We start from the raw sequence: 18,705 nt of genomic DNA on the forward strand, positions 1-18,705 counted from the left end.
ACTGGGCCCTGTGCCTTCCTGGCGGGAAGACCCTCTGTCCTCCCACACCTCAGAGGCCGGCCCCCTCAGGCTGGGTCGCTGCCCTCTCCTCCCACTACCACCTCACTTGGACCCCCTCTGGGCCGGGTGCAGGGTAACCCCAGCTCGAGCTCCCACCTGCAGCCAGCCATGGAAGTGCTTTGTTTTACTGTCTCTCTAAACATTAAGATGGTTGCCTTCAAAGGGAGTGAGGCACAGTGGCCCTCAGGGCTTCCCAGCGCCGTGCGCCCACCGCCTCCGCCTAGCCCCCATTTTCATCCCCCAAAAGGGAATCAGTGAGACACTTGTTCCCCATTCCTCCCTGTCTCCTGGTTTTTTAAAACGGTGCACTGTGCCCCTAGTAGAAAATTGGTCCAGCACGGGAATACCCACAGGGTCCCTGGGGGCCCACTGCCTCCAGCAGCCCTGCGTGCACTTCCGGTGGGGACCGCCCCCGTGCGCTCTCCCCAGCCAGCTGCCTGTCACCTGCGCGCACCCCAGGGCTCACCCGCCGGCTCCCATCTTGCCAGCAGCTGCCCAGCTTTCTGTGGTTTGGATGGTCTGTAATTTCAAGCACAGACAGGAGGATCCTGTCTCTCCTTTGCTCAAACTTTCCTCATCTTTTAAGCCCTCATTTAGAGATCACCTGCTGGGGGCTGTCTGAGCCTCACGGGCCCCTCCCTCCTTTGTTGCTGATTTGGCATTGGGAGCTCACTGTCCATGGATCTAGCTGCCCCCCACCACCCACCCACCCACACACCCAGGTAGAGTGGGAGGTCCCTTTCTCAGTCTGTATTCCGGGAGTCTAGTTCAGCGCCCACACACAGTAGATGCTCAACATGGGCCAGACAAGTGGCTTAGGGCCGAAGGCTGACTGTCGGAGCAGGGGAAGGTCGCGCTGACTTTCACGGTGCTGAGCCCACACCAGGCCAGACCGTGCCCTCGTGGGCACCCAGGGCTGAGGATTCATTCGACATCCTTTCTGCGAACCTGCTCCCTGTGCCCGGCTCAGCGCCAGGCCCTGGTTTACTGTAAACCCACAGGATTCCCCCGGCCCTGGCCCTGGACAAAGAGCCGCACACCGCCCCCTGGCGGTCAGCACCGGCCCTCGGCTCCCCGCCTGCTGCCAGTTTGGTCACGAGAGCGGAGAATCAATCAGACTGGGACTTCCCTGCAAGTCCAGTGGCTTAGACTCCGCGCTCCCACTGCAGGGGGCCTGGATTTGATCTCTGGTAGGCGAGCTAAGCAGCTCAGCTCAGATAAAAAGAAAAGAATCAGGCCCTGTCACAGCAGCCCTCAAGGCTCTGGTCAGTGAGAAGAGCTGCTCCGTCCCTGGGATCACCCCCTTCCTCCACCTCTTGCCTCTCTCAGGGCCCGACATTTTGGAGTCACCTGGGAGATACAGTTTCCCCTGCAGGGCTGGCTGCCCCAGGCTGTGCCTCGACCTGCCTGTATAGAGGACAATTTTTTATTTTTTTAAAAAAGTGTATCATTTTGTGAGCTCCAATTATTTAAATTATACTCCCAAAATCATCTTATTTATCCCACCCCTTCCCCTCTGATAACACAACTATACTTTTTCTTCCATCTCCTCGAAACCTCACCTGGGCCACATATGGCTCTTATCTAGCCAGGTCAGGAGGGCCCAGCGCCCTCTCAGCGTCACACCCTCTGGTGTGTCTTCATCGCTACTCAAAAGGAAAGGCTTGTCCACTGGGAGAGGGCACTCTAGGTGGACACACCCTCTTCAGTTTCCTGATTTCTTAATAAAGTTGCCATGTCGGGCTGCAGGACTCTCTTCTTTCTGCCTTGAAATGGCCTTCTTCAGGATAAGTTCAGCTTTCCAATCATCGGGGGCCTGTCATCCTCTCCCTTCCCTGTGTGAGATGATACGTGTGTGCTGTGTACTAAGCCGCTTCAGTCATGTCCAACTCTCTCCGACCCTATGGACCTTAGCCCGCCAGGCTCCGCTGTCCATGGGTTTCACTAGGCAAGAATACTGGTGTAGGTTGGTTGCCGTGCCCTCCTTCAGGGGATCTTCCTGACCCAGGGATCGAACTGGCATCTCTTGCGGCTCCTGTGTTGACAGACGGGTTCTTTATCACTAGCACCACCAGGGAAGCCATTCCTCTGCAAAGTGTTACTGGGTTTCTCCTACCATCTTCCAGTGCAGACAGTGGGTTTGTTCACCTCCGTTAGAACTCTCAGGGAAGTCGGGACTCCACCCCACATCTCTGTATACCTCTCCCTACCAAGGTCTCTGGCTTGAGTTTCCCAAAGCCCCTCCTTTCATTTATTTGGCTGTGTTTGGTCTTAGTTGTGGCACGCAAGATCTTTCGTTGCAGCATGTGGGATCCAGTTCCCTGACCAGGGGTTGAACCCGGGCCCCCTGCATTGGGAGCACAGTCTTAGCCACTAAACCACAACAGAAGTCTGGGCACCTTCTTTATTCCTGGAAATCCCCATCCGCACTGGGACAGGCCAGCGGCTTGTGATGCTGAGACTTCACACCAGGGGCCGCACAGCTGGCGGGGAGAAGGCAGAGGCGTGCGTCCCTGGCCAGTCCCTTCCACATCCCCTGGACTTTCTCCCACCCCCAGGGCTCGCCTGGAGCTGGGGGGCCAAGGGGAAGGTGACCTGGGTCCCTCCTGAGTCCGTCGCTGGTCACCAGACACGCCCTGACCTCTCGGGCAGGAAGCAGGCGGTGTAGAGAGCTGCGCGGGCCACGCTCCGCCAGCAGGGCTTGAGTGTCAGTTCTGCTGCTCACCAGCCAGCTGACACTAGGCAAGGTCACTTCCCAGACGTGCTTCCTTGTCCACACGATGAGAGCAACGGTGAGGCCTTCCTCAAAGGACCATTATGAGGGTTAGGTAACGCGCCCCCTCCGCCAATACTTAGGGGATGGCGAAGGATTCCCAAGAGGCTTGTCCCATGTACCATTTAGGAAGATCCTCTGAGACAGGGTGGGGAAGACTGGGCAGGTGGCCAGTTGAGAGGCTGTGAAGATACCCAGGGCAGAGGTGAAGGCCAAACTGGGAAGCCACAGAACCTCAGGGCCTGGTGAGTAATGAGGAGTGAGCCGTGACTCGAAGGCTGCTGGTGAGGCAGCTGCCTGTATGGTTGGTTGTGCCTCTTGCTGGAAATGGAAATAACCCAAGGGGAAGCCGCTGGTGAAGTTGGGGGAGGTGAGCTCAGTTTGAGGTGTCAGTGGCCCACTGGAGATCCACTGGGACCTCTCACACCAGAACTTGGGCAGAAAACCAGAAGACAGTGAGCAGAGCCGAGCTGCCCTCCACGCCCGTGGAGGGAACAGTCTCCCTGAACTCCCGGTCTCGGGACTTCAGCCATAGAGGGGTTTGCACGCTCTGCCACCACCGTGCTTTTGGCTGTACAGTTGTCCGAGGGGCTGTCCTGCACCTCCTTTCCTTAGTCTGAATTCTGCCCCAGCATGCAGCCTCCCCCCCCACCCAGCTGTGCCAGCTCCCTGCTCTGGGCTCCCCAGGCTGTGGACCCTAAGTTCCTGGAGTTATGGGGGCTGGGCCTGGGGCAGGCATTCAGGCATGCACTTGTCCGGATGGCTTCAAGTGTGGAAATGTATGGGTGATCACCCAGGACACAGCAGGCGGAGCCCTGGAAACACCCAGAACCTACAGTGACGCTGAGGCTTCAGCGCCTGGGCCTGTCTTTGCTTCTCCTTGTGACCCGAGGAAGGCCATGGGCAGCAGGGCAGGTGGGGGTGACCTAGAGAGAGTGGAGGGGTGGGGAGGTGGGCAGCAGGCTGAGACAGCAAGACAGGCCCTTCAGAGCCTGACAAACGGTCAGCTTGGTCACCAGCAACCTGCCAGGGCAGCGGGCTGGGGAGGAGCTGGAGACACCAAGTGAAGATTTCTTTCCAGAAGTCAGAGTCAGGCGGTGGAGGGCGGTGGGGAGGGCTCAAGCTGAATGGCAGCCTCCTCTCTTTGGAAACAGGAAAGAGATGGCACTCAAGGGTTGCAAGTTTGGTGCTGGAGGTGGTGCAGAGTCAGCCTCACGGTGGAGAAGAGACTATGAGGCAGGTTCCTGGTGTGGAAGATGGGTCCAGTGGGAAGGCCAGGCCAGAGGTAGTGGCCCCAGTGCCCACGTGAAGGCTGATGACTGCTATAGCTCCGGCTGTTCATGAAGCGCGCTTTAATGTCAGGGCGAGGGGTGGGGCTCAAGGGAGACCCAGGATCAGATGGCAGTCACCCAGGGCTCCTGAAATGCGCCAGATGAAAGGGCAGAGGGAACCAGAGCTGGTGGCCAGCGATAAGGCAGCCAGTCAGGGTACCAGTATACCCATATGAGATTATCAGGGCAGCCCCAGGCCCAGACGGTCTGCTAGGCTCAGAGGGAACCACTTACTGCTGTTCCAGAAACAAGGGCAGCCCTGGATTCGTGGGCTTGCTGTGGAAACAGGCAGGACAAGGGACCCCAGACGATATAGCTATCCAGGGAAGACTTCACAGGTCGTGCAGGGTTTCAAACCAACCGCGCCTACAAGCTGAGGAGTAGAGATAACCCCTCCAAAACAGCAGTCTAGGTTTGATGCAAAAGAGGACACAGATACAGAGTAGGGGCCTCCTTTTTCTCGGACGCCACGGGAGAAATCCCAAATTGCTGGACGGGTTTGGAAGAGACTGGAGACGGGGTCGACAGGGGACGGGGGTGGTTGGTGCCTCGGGACACAGGACTCCGGCTCCGCCCTCAGGTCACCCCGGAGGGTGTGAGGACGTCGAGGGTAGACCGCAGTCCTGAGTCCCTGCGGTCTGGACCGTTAGAACCCCGCGGCCGGGCTCCACTCGGAGACCGTGGAGGAACGCGACGCTCGGAACCGAAACCCCGCGGAGCGGCGCAGCCGCAGAGAAGGCGGGGCGCCGCGAGCCCCGCCCCGTATGCTAATCCAGGCGCGCCCCGCCCCGCCCCGGCCCTGCGACCGGACGGGCCCACCGCAGCGGGGTCCCAGGGGCGCCCACGGCGGCCGGCGCGAGGCGTTGCGCTGGGGTGCAGGCCGGCGGGGCGGGGCGCCCGGCGTCCCCGCCGCGGCTCCCCCCGCCCATGCGGAGTGGTGCGGGCCGCAGGGGCGGGGCCCCGGTCATGTGACGCGGCCGCGGCCGCCATTTTGTCCTGCGGTGCTGGTATTTAGAGCGCAGCGGCTGACGGGCCGGGTCGCCTTCGCAGCCTCCGGCCAGCTCGCCTCGCGCACCCCGCCGCTCGCCGCGCCCGGCCCGACCTCGCCCCGGCCTCGGTCCGCTGAACTCGCCCCCCCTCCCCACCCGCAGACATGTCCGAGGCCAAGAGCGGCCCCGAGTACGCTTCCTTTTTCGCGGTCATGGGTGCCTCAGCCGCCATGGTCTTCAGCGGTGAGCGCCGTGGCAGGAGGGACCCGGGAGACGGGGGACCCACGGGGCTCGTGCCTGTTGCTCCCCGGGGTTCGGCGTGTGATGTCATTTTGACGTAATTTCGAGCTGTTGGGGGGGGGGGTTCCCGGGTCTCACGTGACTGCGGGGGGGGGTGTTATCGGGACCCTGAGGGCTGCAGGGGCCGTCGGGTGTCTGGAGAGTGGGGCCCGCTGACTGGTCCCAGGTGTGGGTCCCAGGGGGTCCCGGACGGCCCCCTGCCAGCCGGTCTCTTCGGTGCGGGGGAGGGGCGGCGGCGTCGCTGCCATCTTAGTCCCCGGAGAGGCGGGGGCAGACCGGGGTGGGGGCCCGCGGTCCTGCGCTTGCTCCGCACCCGCCCCCCCCATCCTGCTGGCAGGTGTGACATCACGCCTCGGAAAGCTACCCCCACAAGGGGCCGGCCTTTGGGTGCTCCCTGCCGAGGTCCATGGCCCTCGCCCTTGTGGCGGCCTGCCCCCCCGCCTCCATGGGGCAGCGGGGGTGGGGGGCGTTCAGGTGGGTCTGCACTTAAACAGGTGCTTCCAGTTAGGGTTTGTCGGTGTTTCCCAACACTAGGCTGTGTGGGTTGGTAGGAAAAGCTGGATTGAGAGGTTGGTCTTGAGAGCAGGGCAGGACCTCAGAGGTGGGAGTGGAGTCTAGAGGTGGAGGTGGGTCAGACAGGCTGAGGGCGCAGGGTGGATGTCCAGGAAACAGGCCAGCCTCTGCACTGTGTGTGGACGCTTGTCTGGGTGGGCGAGTTAGCGAGGAGCCTCAGCATTGAGGTGATTGAGCTTTCTTCCTTGGGAGGAGTCTGAATGAATGAATGACCTTTCTCCCCTTTACTGAGGCCTGGAATTGGGAGGGGCTGCCCCAGGAATGGAGAAGGGGGCCTTCCAGTGTTCTAGATGACACTCTAGTTTTGAAGTGGGGTCTTAACAGTCTTCGGTGTAAAATTCAGTGGAAATTGGCCTTTCTGGGAGATGAGCACTTGGGCCCAGCCAGGGATGTGGGACTCAGAAATGAGTCCTGACCCCCCTACAGCCCCACCAACTGGTTTGGCCTGGTCTAGTCCAGGCTTCCTTGGGTTCGTCTGGCTTGGGGCTTTGATGACTCGCCCTGCCCCACCCTATCTGGGACTGGAGAGGCTTCTTGTGCAGGTATGTGCAGGGATTGAACTCCAAACAGTGTCTGCTGACTGTAAACACCAGTGGGGTGGGGGTGTGGGGACCTCCCTTTGCCCGGGCCTGCCTGCTGCAGGTCACAAGCCACTGAGTGGGCCCTGCCCTTCCCATCATGTGCGAGTTAGGGGTCATTTGTGGTGGGAGAAATGCCTGTACTTCCCCTTCCACCCTAGGTGCCGCCTCTATTTCCACATCTTCCAGAGCTGCCTGTGCCCACTCCTTGGGGCGGACAGCTGTCTGTGCCTCCTTTTTCTCTAGTCTCTTTCGATGTTTGCTTCTGGAATACCTCCAGGGCCAGTGCCTGGCCACTTGTGGGTTGTTGATTGTGTCTGTCATTGGCCATTCAGCCAATCTCAGTTGAACTCCTGGGTGCCAGACACTTGGGGACATCAGTGAGCAAGACAAGAACCTTGCCCACATGGAATGTGAATTCTGGCTTTGTTTTCCCCCAAGCCTTTTTCTGTATCCAGCTCCTGGCCACCTTCCAGTCACCAGGTGCCTCATTTCCCGCTCTTTCTAGAGCTTACTTGGTGCCTTTGAGCCGAGCCCTCACCAGCAGGCCTTTGAACGTTACTGAGAATAGGGTGTCACTGGTCCAGGCTCCTGGGGATTGGGGGCCACCTGCTCTGGTTGGCTTGTACACAGCTCCATCCTTCTCCCCTCCCTGTAGGCTGCTTGCTGTGGCCGTACAGTAGCCAACTTTTCATACTTGTCCAGTTGGGTCAAACTCTGGTTTGATTTCTTTCTCGAGCCCATGTCTCCAGCGCTTGTTTTCATCCACCTTCTCATGCCTGCCTGCAGAGCCAGGCTTCAGGTGTTGCCAGGATGACCGCAGTGTGTCTGCTCTCCCTGGCTCAGATGCTCCTGGCCTGCCTGGATTGGATAAGGTCCACGCGGGATCCGTGTCTCCCATTCCAGCTTCCCCCTTTTTTTCTTAATTTGTGACCCAAGTCTTGTAGAGTCTTTCTTCATCCTGTTTTCTGCAGGCCCATCAGTGGCTCTTTCTCTGTCTTCTCTATGACTTCCTCCCTACTGATGGGCCTTCAGAACCGTCTCCTGGTTTCTGTCTTGCACCATCTAGAGCCACTTCCGGCCTGGCCTGTGGAGCTGGTGTCCAGGCCTGCCCAGGCCAGGCTGCTTCTCCTTCTGACAGTCTTCCCATTCCTTCCCCTCGTTCTTCTGGTTGCTCCCCACCCCCAGCCACATGATCTCCGTGCTGCCCTCTGTGGGGATGGGCCCAGCTCACTAGCTGACTCCCCAACTGCGGCCTTGCCGGGCCCACTGCCTGGGATGCTGGCTTCCCTGTAAGGTCTCACCTGGCGCCACCCAGCACCCTGTGCCCTTGCCCTTGAGTAAGGAGCCCCGGTACTGGCCTGCTGTGGTTCTGCGCCCGCAGGAGGCAGCCAAAAAATGCCCTGTTGCTCCAGGAACGGCTTCATAAAGACTAGCAGCTGATGGCCAGATGTCCGAACATGCAGGGCTGTGGAGGAGACCATGCGGGTCCTTTGCCCTGCCCCCGCCCACTTCTTCCCTCTGCTCCCCGGCAGTGTCTCTGCTCCATGTGGTCTGGAATCGTCCTGTTTCTCTTGCCTCATCTGTCTATGTCCACCAACTCACTGGCATCCCTCTTCTCAGTTATCTCCTGTATGAAGCCCTTCCCCAGACCTCACCACTCTTCTGAATGTGTTGCTGTGCTTGGAGGGGCCGTATCTGTCTCCTCATCATGAGCCCCTCTGGCCTCACCGCTGCTCTGCAGTGAGCACAGACTAGTCATCTTTCACCGCCCAGCTAGGTGAGTCAGGTCCAGAGGAATGTCTGCGACCGTCCTGGCCCCTCCACCTCTGCCCCAGGTCAGCCTCTGCTCAGCAGGAGGAGCCTCGGGGGCAGGCAGCAGTAAGGTGTCCTGCTTGGGCTCCCTCTTGGCTTTCCCTTGTGCTTGCAAATGTTTTTCTAGACTCAGAGGACAGGCTGGGGGGTATGGGGGGTGGTTTCAGGAAGGCAGCCCACCCTGGGAAGAGGGAGGAGGGACGATGGCAGGGGAGACAGGAACCCCGCAGTGCCTAGACCTCCCGCCTACCAGAGAAACCGGGCTTCTCGGAGGTGTCTGCGGAGTCCTTGGGGTCGGCCTGGGTGATGACATCACAGCCCACTGTCCTTCCTGTCCCTTGTTTTTGACTGTCTGGTTGAGATTCTCCTCAAACTCAAGGGTCCTGGCCTGCTGTGTGCCAAGAGGGCCTTTCCTGATGGAGCTCTCAAACACAGCAGTGCTTGATGCAACATGTCCCGGGGCTGGAGCCATGGGGACTACTGCGGGGGCGGTGGGGAGTGGATGAAGCTCTGGCCTAGAGTGCGAGTTGCCAGGCCAGCTTCCCCTGACCCTGCGCTGCAGGGGCTCTGTGTGCTCTTTTGATGTGGTCCCAGGGTTGGTGGGCTGACCCTGGCTGGACGTCTGGGCCATTGAGATATGCAGCTTGTGCTCTTCCAGGCCTTTGCTGACCTGGGAACGAGCCTGGAATCTGCACTGCTGCTGGGGACCAACTACCTGTTTGCTGGCGTGACAGGGCAGCCTGTCCCAGCGCCTCTTCGGGGGTCTGAGGCTCTGTGGAAGCGTGGGGTCTGTGTAGTGGGCCTGGGGAGTGCTCGTGAGCCTGGGTTGGGGTTCCACAGGAGTGAAAGAGCCCAGGTAGGCCAGACAGCCAGGAGGGCCTCCGGGGGAGGGGCACAGGAGACCCCAAGTGCTGGCCTATGGCCGGTCTTTCCAGAGGCTGCCTCCCGCTCTCTTGCCCTTGGGGTGAGCACTTGCGTTGGCCCTGGAGTACACCAAAAGCTGCCTGCCTGGTCCTGGCCCCAGGCCCTCTGGGCTCACCTCACTTTCTCCCGCCAGCCCTGGGCGCTGCCTACGGGACAGCCAAGAGCGGCACGGGCATCGCAGCCATGTCTGTCATGCGGCCAGAGATGATCATGAAGTCCATCATCCCGGTGGTCATGGCTGGGATCATTGCCATCTACGGCCTGGTGGTGGCAGTCCTCATCGCCAACTCCCTGAATGACGGCATCAGTCTGTACAGGTGAGGGCCGGCCGGCTCTCCCCACTGCCTGCCTGGGTGGAAGCCGGGGGCGGGGCGGGGGGCTCCGCGGGGCGCCTTGGGCCCGGCTGCCTCCCGGTGGTGGACCAACATGCCTCCTGGGTCCTCTCTTCCCCAGGAGTTTCCTTCAGCTCGGTGCGGGCCTGAGTGTGGGCCTGAGCGGGCTGGCAGCAGGCTTCGCCATCGGCATCGTCGGGGACGCGGGCGTGCGTGGCACCGCCCAGCAGCCGCGGCTCTTCGTGGGCATGATCCTTATCCTCATCTTTGCCGAGGTGCTCGGCCTCTACGGTCTCATCGTCGCCCTCATCCTCTCCACAAAGTAGCCCTGCCGGCCACCAGCCACAGAATACGATTGATGTCAAGACCACCCCCTCCTCATTCCACAGCGAACAGCCTGACACACGCACGGGGCAGCTGCCCGCCAGTAGTCGGTCTTGTAAATGCGCAGTGTCCTAGTGCACACCGTCTGTTGCCCCAGCCTCGCCCCTGCCCGCCCCGCCCCGTGCTGTGGACATCTGGGCCCACCAGTCCCCACCCCGGCCCTGACCAGTGAGGACGCCGGCCTCCGGCCGTCCCCGCCCATCTGCCCCAGAGTGCTCTGTGTATAAGGATGAATTAGAGTTGTCATTTTCTCTTCACTGGATGTTTATTTATAAAGATTTGACCTGTTCATACGTCTGTGGAGCAGCTCTCCGTCTCCCAACTCTATAGTAACCTTAGGTAGACTGTTGTTGCGTTGTGCGGTTACCGTTTACCCTGAGACCCGTTGGATGGAACCACCTCCTGCAGCCCTGGTTGCCCCGGGCCGCGGGCCAGTGTGCCGGGTCCGTAGGCCCTGGTGCCGCTGCGTGTCCAATAAAGTTCTCAGATATGACCGGATGCCTGTGTGTGGGTCGCTGTCTGGGCCTCGGCGCGGAGACGGGGCGCTGGGAGGGAGGGGCCGAGGGCGGTGCTGAAGCCGCCGCCACGTCACTGCGGGCCGCGCCGGTCACGTGGGGGAGCTGGTCACGTGGCTGCGCCTCCGTCAGCTGAGGGTCACGTGGGCCAGGCCGGAACCCGGCGCCTCCCGCTCCGCTGGGCTCAGGATGCGCGGCGGGCAGGTCGCGGCGCGGGCCCCGGTGATCCAGTTCACCAACTGCCGCATCCTGAGAGGTGGCGCGCTGCTCAGGTGGGCGCGGGTGCGGGCCGGGGGGCGCGGGCGGGTGCGGGCCGGGGGGCGCGGGCAGGCCCCGGGGCCGGCGACGCGAGCCCCTGCCCGCTCTGTGTGCAGGGAGGACCTCTGGGTGCGCGGGGGCCGCATCCTGGACCCGGAGAAGCTGTTCTTTGAGGAGCGGCGCGTGGCTGACGAGCAGCGGGACTGCGGCGGCTGCATCTTGGCGCCCGGCTTCATCGACGTACAGATCAACGGTGCGGCCCGGGCCCGCGGGGCGGAGACCCCGAAGGGGAGCTCCGAGCCCTGGGCGACCCCTTCTTCTCTGTGGCCGCAGGTGGATTCGGCGTTGACTTCTCACAGGCCTCGGAGGACGTGGGCTCGGGGGTTGCCCTAGTGGCCCGGAGGATCCTGTCGCATGGAGTCACCTCCTTCTGCCCCACGTTGGTGACATCGCCACTGGAGGTTTATCACAAGGTGAGGAGGTCAGGCTCCCAGCGTCGAAGAAAGGAGGCCCCGTGAGCACTCGGCCTCTTGATTTTCCAATCTCATCTCTTCGGGTCAACCAGCACCCCGTTAGCACTCGAGCCTGGCCTCATCTGCTGGCCTTCTTCCCCCGGGGCTTGGGGCCCCCCCCCCCCCCCCCCCCCTCCCCCTCCCCCTCTCTCTGGCTTTCTCATCCAGGTGGCCCTCTGCCTGGTCTGCCATTGCAGCTGTGCCCACGGGCTTCCGCGTTCCGAACCTCAGCGCCTTCACCCTCCCCAGCCTGCACGCTGGCCGCCTCTAGGCGCCAGAAACCGCCTCCTCGACCCAGTGTCCTGTGTGTCCGTCTCCCCCGCCCCAGGGACTTTCAGATTGCCACATCCTTAGCTGCTCATCCCCCAAACCGGTCCGTGGCAGGCAGCTCCTGGGAACAGCTTTCATAAAGGAGCTCCATTGTCCACCCCAGGCTTCCTCTGCTGCTCCCATCTACACCCACTAATCGTCACTTCCTTAAGTCTTGGGATTTAGTTGTCCAAGGTCCATCGGTCCTTTGAGAAGTTTCACTTTGTACCCAGGTTTTCTGGGTTTGCTCTTTATCACATTGTTGCATTCCCTCTTGTCTTGTTCTGTGTATTGTTCTGTTTCTCTGAGCTGTAGCAGGCATACATCATACTTGATTATTTGGTACTACTTAACTCTTTTAAAAGCTTGTGGTTACACGAATAGCACGGAGTTCTTGAGTTCTCAAAGTTAATCAGGTTATCCTTTCCTCTATCTTTTATGCCCCAGTTCTGTAGTTTTCTTCCAGAACAGGGTCCAGCCCAGGATCCCAGGTTGCCTGTCTGCTACGGGATCCCCATCTGGGTGTGTGCGCAGACTCCCAGCCAGGTCTGGGGGAGATTGGCCACACTCCTTGGGTTCAGTCCCGGCCTGCTGACTTCATCTGTCAGCTGAGCTACACAGGACATTCGTTTCTTGTTTCCTAGTCTCAGTTTCGTCAAAATTTAAGCAAGGTTTAAGGTTTGAAGAACAGTGGAGTCCATCTATTAGTGTTGTGTGCTCAGCACTACCCTTGGTTCATATTAAGCCCCTGGTACATGTTAGCTGCGCTCATCTTTCTGGAAATTTCCCCCCACTCTCTTATCACAGAGTCTGGTGTCAAAAACCAAGCTGATTTTCCCACTGCAGACTGGCCCTCAGTTCTGTTTTCTGTCTTAGTCATCAGGCCGTGATCTTCCTGCTCAGGACCCAGGAACAAATCCACGCTCTTGCTCCCTTATTCTTTGTCCTCACCTCTCTGGTCTCCGTCAGGGGGCGTAGTGACTGTTATCCAGTCTCCCCACTGCTGTCCCAGCCCTGGGTCCTGCCCGGGTGTTTTCCCCGGGTGCCTGGCTCTGCACATCACCCACCCCTCTCCCACTCCCCCGCAGCCAGCCCAGGCAGCTCCCTCTGCCCCCAGGCGTTCTGCCTGGAAGGCCTTTGCTTTGCTCTCTCCGCCCCAGCAGTGGGCGCCCTAGCAGTGGGCGCCCTAGCAGTGGGCGCCCTAGCAGTGGGCGCCTGCAGCCGAGCTGCCCCCCAACTTCTGCAGAAGATCCTGATAGAGAGTGTGGGGCTCCTGCCTTAGGGAAGGAGTTTCTGGCCAGTAGGGCTTCCATCTTAACATTTTCTTCCCAGCACCGGTCACCCTTCATAAATGCCTTGGGAGGTAGAGAGTAAACTGATTTGTGGAGGAAACTGAGGAGGGCTTTGAATATGAAAATGTTAATACAAGGTGATCGCCATAGAAGCTACAGGACTGTTCAGGGGCACGCCCCCACCCACTACTCCTGCCATTCTGCCCGCCTTCCTCTGGGGAAGGATCCTGTTCACAGTGCACAGAACTGGATTTCTAGTTGGTCAGAAGTCCTTCAGGGCCACTGAGACCAGCTGCTCTTTTTCTGGGCTCTCCTCCTCCCGCCTTGCCCTTCGGGTCAAGCGTACCTTGTCCTCCGCCTTAGCCCTGCTGCTGAGTCAGCATCAGGCTCCTCTGTGCGACAGCCAGGCCTTCCCGCTTTGCACGTGTCTCATTCCCTTCGCCTGAAGACTGTGTTCTGTCTACTTGGTCTCTCTTTTAAAACTCTGTGCTGGGAAAACTCAGTTGTTATCTCTTTTTCTAGTTTTCACTCTTTAACTCTTTAGTGAATTTACGTGTATCACTTGGCTTGTTATGAAAAACTTCAGCCCTTTGCTCCCACCAGTTCCCTCCAAGAGATGGTCACTTTCCACTGGGCTAACCTGTGGAACTTGTCTCCATATCTCTAAAAGATGTACCGATACTCCTGTTTTTTGGTTTAGGGCAGCGTAAACGAGCTAGGAAAGATACGCGTTAGCCCCGGGCCCTGTCTCATGCCCTTCTAGCTCCCTGCCCTCCCCAGAGTCTCCCATGGTTCTGATTCAGCTAACAAGACTCATCATTTTCTCATCTATCAGCTCTGTTTTCCTCGGAGTTCACCTTCTTTGTTGCTTAGATTTTCGATCTGCTGACTCAGCCCCACGGTTTCAGCCCATTGTCTCCCTCTGGGTTCAGGATTTTGGGGTTCCGTGAAGGTTCCATCCATCCTGTGGGAGCTTCAGCGCCCTGCTCTCGCTGCCCTGGCTGCCCCCGCCCACCTGGCAGCTGCTCTTCAGGCGTCCGGCTCAGCCTGCCTGTTTCCTGTTGTCTTTGTCCCACTGAGCATAAGCCTCTTAACCATCCCTGTGCCTCTCTGGCTCCGGCAGAGGGTGCCCGGGTCCCCCAGGCGCCCTGTTCCCCATCCTTCTCCATGCTGAAGGGGGTGTGGGCTGGGGCTCCTGCCTGCTTTGTCCAGCTCTGAGATGTGTCACCTGGGCGCCTGGCACACCCAGGTGACCTGGCCCCTGGTGTCCAGACCCGGGCACAGCGTGGCTGCACCCTTGGTGCCTAAGCTGTCTGGCCACTTAGCCCTGCCTCGGCCCCTTGCTCTGCCTGGATGGCGCGCACGCCTCCTGCCTCAGCCCCGCTTCCCCAGCCTGCAGCTTGGCGACGTCAGGCTGGTCACCCTGGCTGGGTCCAGGCCCTTGGTGTGCGGCCCGCCGTGTCCTGGGTGCTGTCTGATGGGGCCGCCTTGAGGACCCCGCTGCCCCCTTCCTGGGTGCTGTCTCCACACCTCTGGGTCATCTCGGGCAGGCCAGTCCCACATCCCCAGGTCATTTCTGGATTGCTGTGCTTCCTGGTCGAGGCCTTTGACCATCTTCTGACACCTGAGGGCAGGGCTGCGCTCTGAACTCCGGCCTCTGACCTTGGCTGGGCTGTGACCTCTGGGTGCTGGGCCGTGGGGGCAGGGCTTTAACAGCTGGTTCCCCCCAGGTCCTTCCTCAGATCCCCGTGAAGAGTGGTGGTCCCCATGGGGCAGGGGTCCTCGGTGAGTGGCTCACCCCTCTCCCCACCCCTACCCTGGGAGGCTCCTTGGGAACCTGTTGGCAGCACCTCGCCTTTCCAGATGCCCAACCGGGGAGGGAGGGCAGGCAAGCAAGAGGGGCCAGGGTGGGGGCCGCAGGGCAGGGGGCCTGCTAGAACCAGCCCGTCCCCTCCCCCCAGGGGTGCACCTGGAGGGCCCGTTCATCAGCCGGGAGAAGCGGGGCGCGCACCCTGAGGCCCACCTGCGTTCCTTTGAAGCCGATGCTTTCCAAGACATGCTGGCCACCTACGGGGGCCTGGACAATGTCCGCATCGTGACGCTAGCCCCCGAGCTGGGCCACAGCCACGAGGTGATCCGGGAGCTGACGGCCCTCGGCATCTGTGTGTCCTTAGGTAAGGGTAGGGGGGTGTCCTTGCCTCAGGGCGTCTGCCGCGGCTCCCAGAGCTGAATCTGGGTCCCCACAGGGCACTCGGTGGCTGACCTGGGTACCGCGGAGGAAGCCGTGCAGAGTGGGGCCACCTTCATCACCCACCTCTTCAACGCCATGCTGCCTGTGAGTCCTGGGCCTGCTCGGGAGGAAGGGGCGGGGCCCTGCAGTCGCTCATCGCCCCCTCCTGCCCCACCCAGTTCCACCACCGAGACCCGGGCATCGTGGGGCTCCTGACTAGCGATCGGCTGCCTGCAGGCCGCCGTATTTTCTACGGGATGATTGCTGATGGCATACACACCAACCCAGCCGCCCTGCGCATCGCCCACCGGGCCCATCCCAAGGGTGAGTGGCAGAGCAGGGCAGGGCCAGAATGGGCGGGGAAACCAGGTGGGGCAGGTCCTGAGGCCCCCTCTCCCTGCAGGGCTGGTGCTGGTCACTGATGCTGTCCCTGCACTGGGCTTGGGCAATGGCCGACACACGCTGGGGCAGCAGGAGGTGGAGGTGGATGGGTTGACAGCCTATGTGGCAGGTGAGTGACCCCTGTCCCCAGCCCTGCCAGCGTGAGGTCAGCCCCTCGGCACTCCGGTGGGATGTGAGCACCTGGGTGTTCCCTGCTGACCCTCGGGGTGGCCCAGGATGCCTGGTGTCCTTCCCCCCGCTCGCCCCCAGAACCTGCCCTCTCTGCTCTCAAGGCACCAACACACTGAGTGGCAGCATCGCCCCGATGGACACCTGTGTGCGGCACTTCCTGCAGGCCACAGGTCAGTGAGGCTGGGGGTGTGTGCCACGTGTGTGCCCCGCGGTGGGGCAGAGGCCGTCTCTGGAAGAGGCTGGAGGCAGGGACCACTAAGGTCTGTGTCTGGTGGGGTCCCCAGGAATGTGACCAGGGTCCCGCCTGCAGGAGGTTCCATCAGCAGGAGAGGGCGGCTCAAACCAGCTGGGGGCCAGAACCCAGAGTGACTGGCCCTGGAGCCACAGCACCCAAGGGTGGGGGCTGTGAGACTGCAGCTGCAGAGCTGTGGGCTGGGGGCTGTGCTTCAGGGTTGGCATGTTATGGGGGGAGGGGGGAGTGTCTGGCAGAGGCCGTGGTGGACCCTGCGAAGCCCTAGGCAGTGCCCTGGGGCTGAGGTGTTAGGCAGGGGGCTGGGGGGAACGCTGTGGTCCAAGGTGCTGGTTGGAGGAGCAGGGAGATGGGTTAGAAGGCAGATGACAGTGGTGGCCTGGCTTGGCGAGTGAAGCAGGGGCTGGAGAGAATTGGGGTACCAGCAGCATCCCCAGGTTGGGGAGGGGAGGCCTTGAAGTTCCGGGGCTGGGAAGGACCCTGCTGGGGACCCTCTTGCCACCATGCCCCACCCCAGCCCTGCAGGGAACTCACTCACAAAACACTTTGGACCCGGCTGCCGTCAGCCCCTCCCTTTGGCTTCCAGGGAGAGCACTCCTCCTGGAAGCAGGACCTTGGGCATCCGTGAGGCCACCCGGTGCTTGGTGTTCTGCCCCTCACCCCCCCCACCCCCACCCCGTCAAATGGCAGAGCCAGCCAGGAGTTGGGGATGGTCACCACCACCTGTGTCCCCAAGCAGGCTGCAGTGTGGAGTCCGCTCTGGAGGCTGCGTCCCTGCATCCAGCACAGCTGCTGGGGCTGGAGAAGTGCAAGGGGACCCTGGACTTCGGGGCTGACGCAGGTCAGGGTCCAACAGGGGCAGCCTGGGACAGAGCTGGGGTGGGGGCAGGTGGGCCGCAGGCAGGCACTTCCCCATCCCCAGGGGCTTCGCCTGGCCAGGGCCTTGGTCTGGCCCCTCTTCCCCCTCAGGCAGGCCAGGCTTTCTGGCTTCTGAGATGGGAATGGCAAGGGTGTGTGGAGCGCTGTTGGCTGCCCTCTGCTGCCAGGAGCCTTGCTCCCGGGGCCTCAGTTGGTCTGTGATGGGCCAGGGTGTCCTGTGGAAATCGTGTTCTGGGCCTTGGTTCCCCCACCCCAGCCTCGTGGTGGGGGCAGCAGCGGCCCTGCCTCTGCCCCCTTCTCACCGGCCCCCTCTGACCCAGACTTCGTGGTGCTCGACGACTCTCTTCATGTCCGGGCCACCTACATCTCAGGCGAGCTGGTGTGGCAGGCGGAGGAGGCCAGGCCGTGACCCAGGACCACCGCTGGAGAGGATGCCCAGCCACAGCTGGACACTGTTAGTTGGGCACTGGGGAGCTGGTCTCCACAGAGCGAAGGGAGCCTCGGCCCAGGTGGAGGCCTCGGCCCGGAGGCAGCGGCTTGGATAAACGTGTGCCCCGTAGGGACGCGCCTGGTCTCTGAGTTTTGCTTCACAGTGGGACTTTGTTCCGCCCTCACCACATGCCTTTGGTGGGGGTAGGTGGGTGTTTGTCCCTTAGGGTTGGTAGTGGCCTCTCTACCCTTCCTGTGGGATTCTGGGGCTCAGTGGAGGCAGCGGGGCCCCTTTCTGTTAGACGGATGTGTCGGAGGCCTCAGCCCCACAGGCAGGTGGGCCAGTTGCAAAGGTGTGAAGGGCCGGAGGAAGGGGCTTAGGGAGCAAGCGTGAGGGGTAAGTTTGCCTGTGGCGCTGAGGGAAAGGGAGCTACATCTTGGAATGTTCAGCAGGAAAGAACAGGATCCAGTGCTCCTGGAGACAAAGAAATGGTGGAAGGAGCTGGAGAAGGGAGGGGCTTCAGGTGGACACCGCAGAGGGTTTGGGAGGCAAGGGTGTGCTATGGGTCATTGTCTGCACTCCTGAGTTGGGTGGGCAGAGTGGAGGCCCAGGGCCACAGCACTGGACTGAGACACAACACCGGGCCCTCCTCTCTGACCTTCCAGAGAAGTCTGCACTGGGCTTGGGGACCCTGGGCTGACCCTGGTCAACCTGCCCAACCAGCAGTCCCACGCTGCCTGGAGCCCTTGGGATAATCAGGGCTCCAGCCCCACCTCCTGACCCGACTCCTGAGCAGGTGCAATGATCCATGTGCCCCCGGGGTTGGCAGAAATGTGGGCGACCCTGCCTGTGCTTGTGGGCTGCTTGAGGTCCTCGGTGTGTGTCCCCCATCCGACCTCTGTGTCTGTCTATCAGTGTCATCCTGTGCCTTCTGTGTCCCCGGCCCTGGCGAGAGCCCCCTGTGCTGGGAGCTTGGGCTCTTGGGCTCCTTAGATAGAACAACTTTTGAGGTGTGGGGCAGGGGGTTTGGGGTGGCTTGCTGGCTCTGAGGACCGTGACCCAGCAGGGGTTGGTGCAGCCCCAAGCCTCAGGTCCTCTTGACGTCCCCTCATTTGGATCCTGGGGTGCGTGCCCCTTCCCCCTTCACAGGGGAGCAGCCCTGGGGGCAGCAGGTCTGGACAGAGTTGTCCATGGCCCCAGCCACTGCTCCTGCCTCTAGACAGTAAAGGAGGTGTCTGGGCCCAAGGGGACAAAGATGGTTGCAGGTCCCAGCAATTTCTGGGAAGAGCAGCCATGTGACTCAGGGCTGAGGGGTGATCTGGGGCTGGGGGCCACCTGCCAGAGGAACAAAAGCCCCTCCACCTGCTCAGCCCAAGGCCTCCTCCAGGTGTTCCAGTG

General features: G+C 61.3%; 2 protein-coding genes across 2 annotated transcripts; both read left to right on the plus strand.

Annotated features, from left to right (window-relative positions):
• The first annotated feature begins 5,317 nt into the window (after positions 1-5,317).
• On the plus strand, positions 5,318-10,001 carry ATP6V0C (ATPase H+ transporting V0 subunit c). The gene is given in 3 exon segments (NM_001009195.1): positions 5,318-5,396; positions 9,477-9,660; positions 9,797-10,001. Coding segments are annotated over 3 exon segments (468 nt in total).
• A 735-nt stretch (positions 10,002-10,736) lies between these two features.
• Positions 10,737-17,440, plus strand: AMDHD2 (amidohydrolase domain containing 2). Its single transcript, XM_027961436.3, has 11 exons — positions 10,737-10,846; positions 10,949-11,085; positions 11,166-11,305; positions 14,676-14,730; positions 14,907-15,119; positions 15,192-15,280; positions 15,355-15,499; positions 15,579-15,686; positions 15,850-15,918; positions 16,738-16,839; positions 17,198-17,440. The coding sequence occupies exons 1-11, from the start codon at positions 10,764-10,766 to the stop codon at positions 17,284-17,286; spliced, it is 1,230 nt and encodes a 409-aa protein (XP_027817237.1). The 5' UTR covers positions 10,737-10,763; the 3' UTR covers positions 17,287-17,440.
• The last annotated feature ends 1,265 nt before the right edge of the window (positions 17,441-18,705 follow it).

Source organism: Ovis aries, chromosome 24 (genome assembly GCF_016772045.2).
Source record: "Ovis aries strain OAR_USU_Benz2616 breed Rambouillet chromosome 24, ARS-UI_Ramb_v3.0, whole genome shotgun sequence".
NCBI lineage: Eukaryota > Metazoa > Chordata > Mammalia > Artiodactyla > Bovidae > Ovis > Ovis aries.

Bases quoted from the DNA above. Each gene is read 5' to 3' on its own strand.
- AMDHD2 (XM_027961436.3), top strand. From the start codon at position 10,764: ATGCGCGGCGGGCAGGTCGCGGCGCGGGCCCCGGTGATCCAGTTCACC. The intron at 10,847-10,948 runs GTGGGCGCGGGT...CTCTGTGTGCAG, and splicing joins AGAGGTGGCGCGCTGCTCAG to GGAGGACCTCTGGGTGCGCG. The intron at 14,731-14,906 runs GTGAGTGGCTCA...CCCTCCCCCCAG, and splicing joins CCATGGGGCAGGGGTCCTCG to GGGTGCACCTGGAGGGCCCG.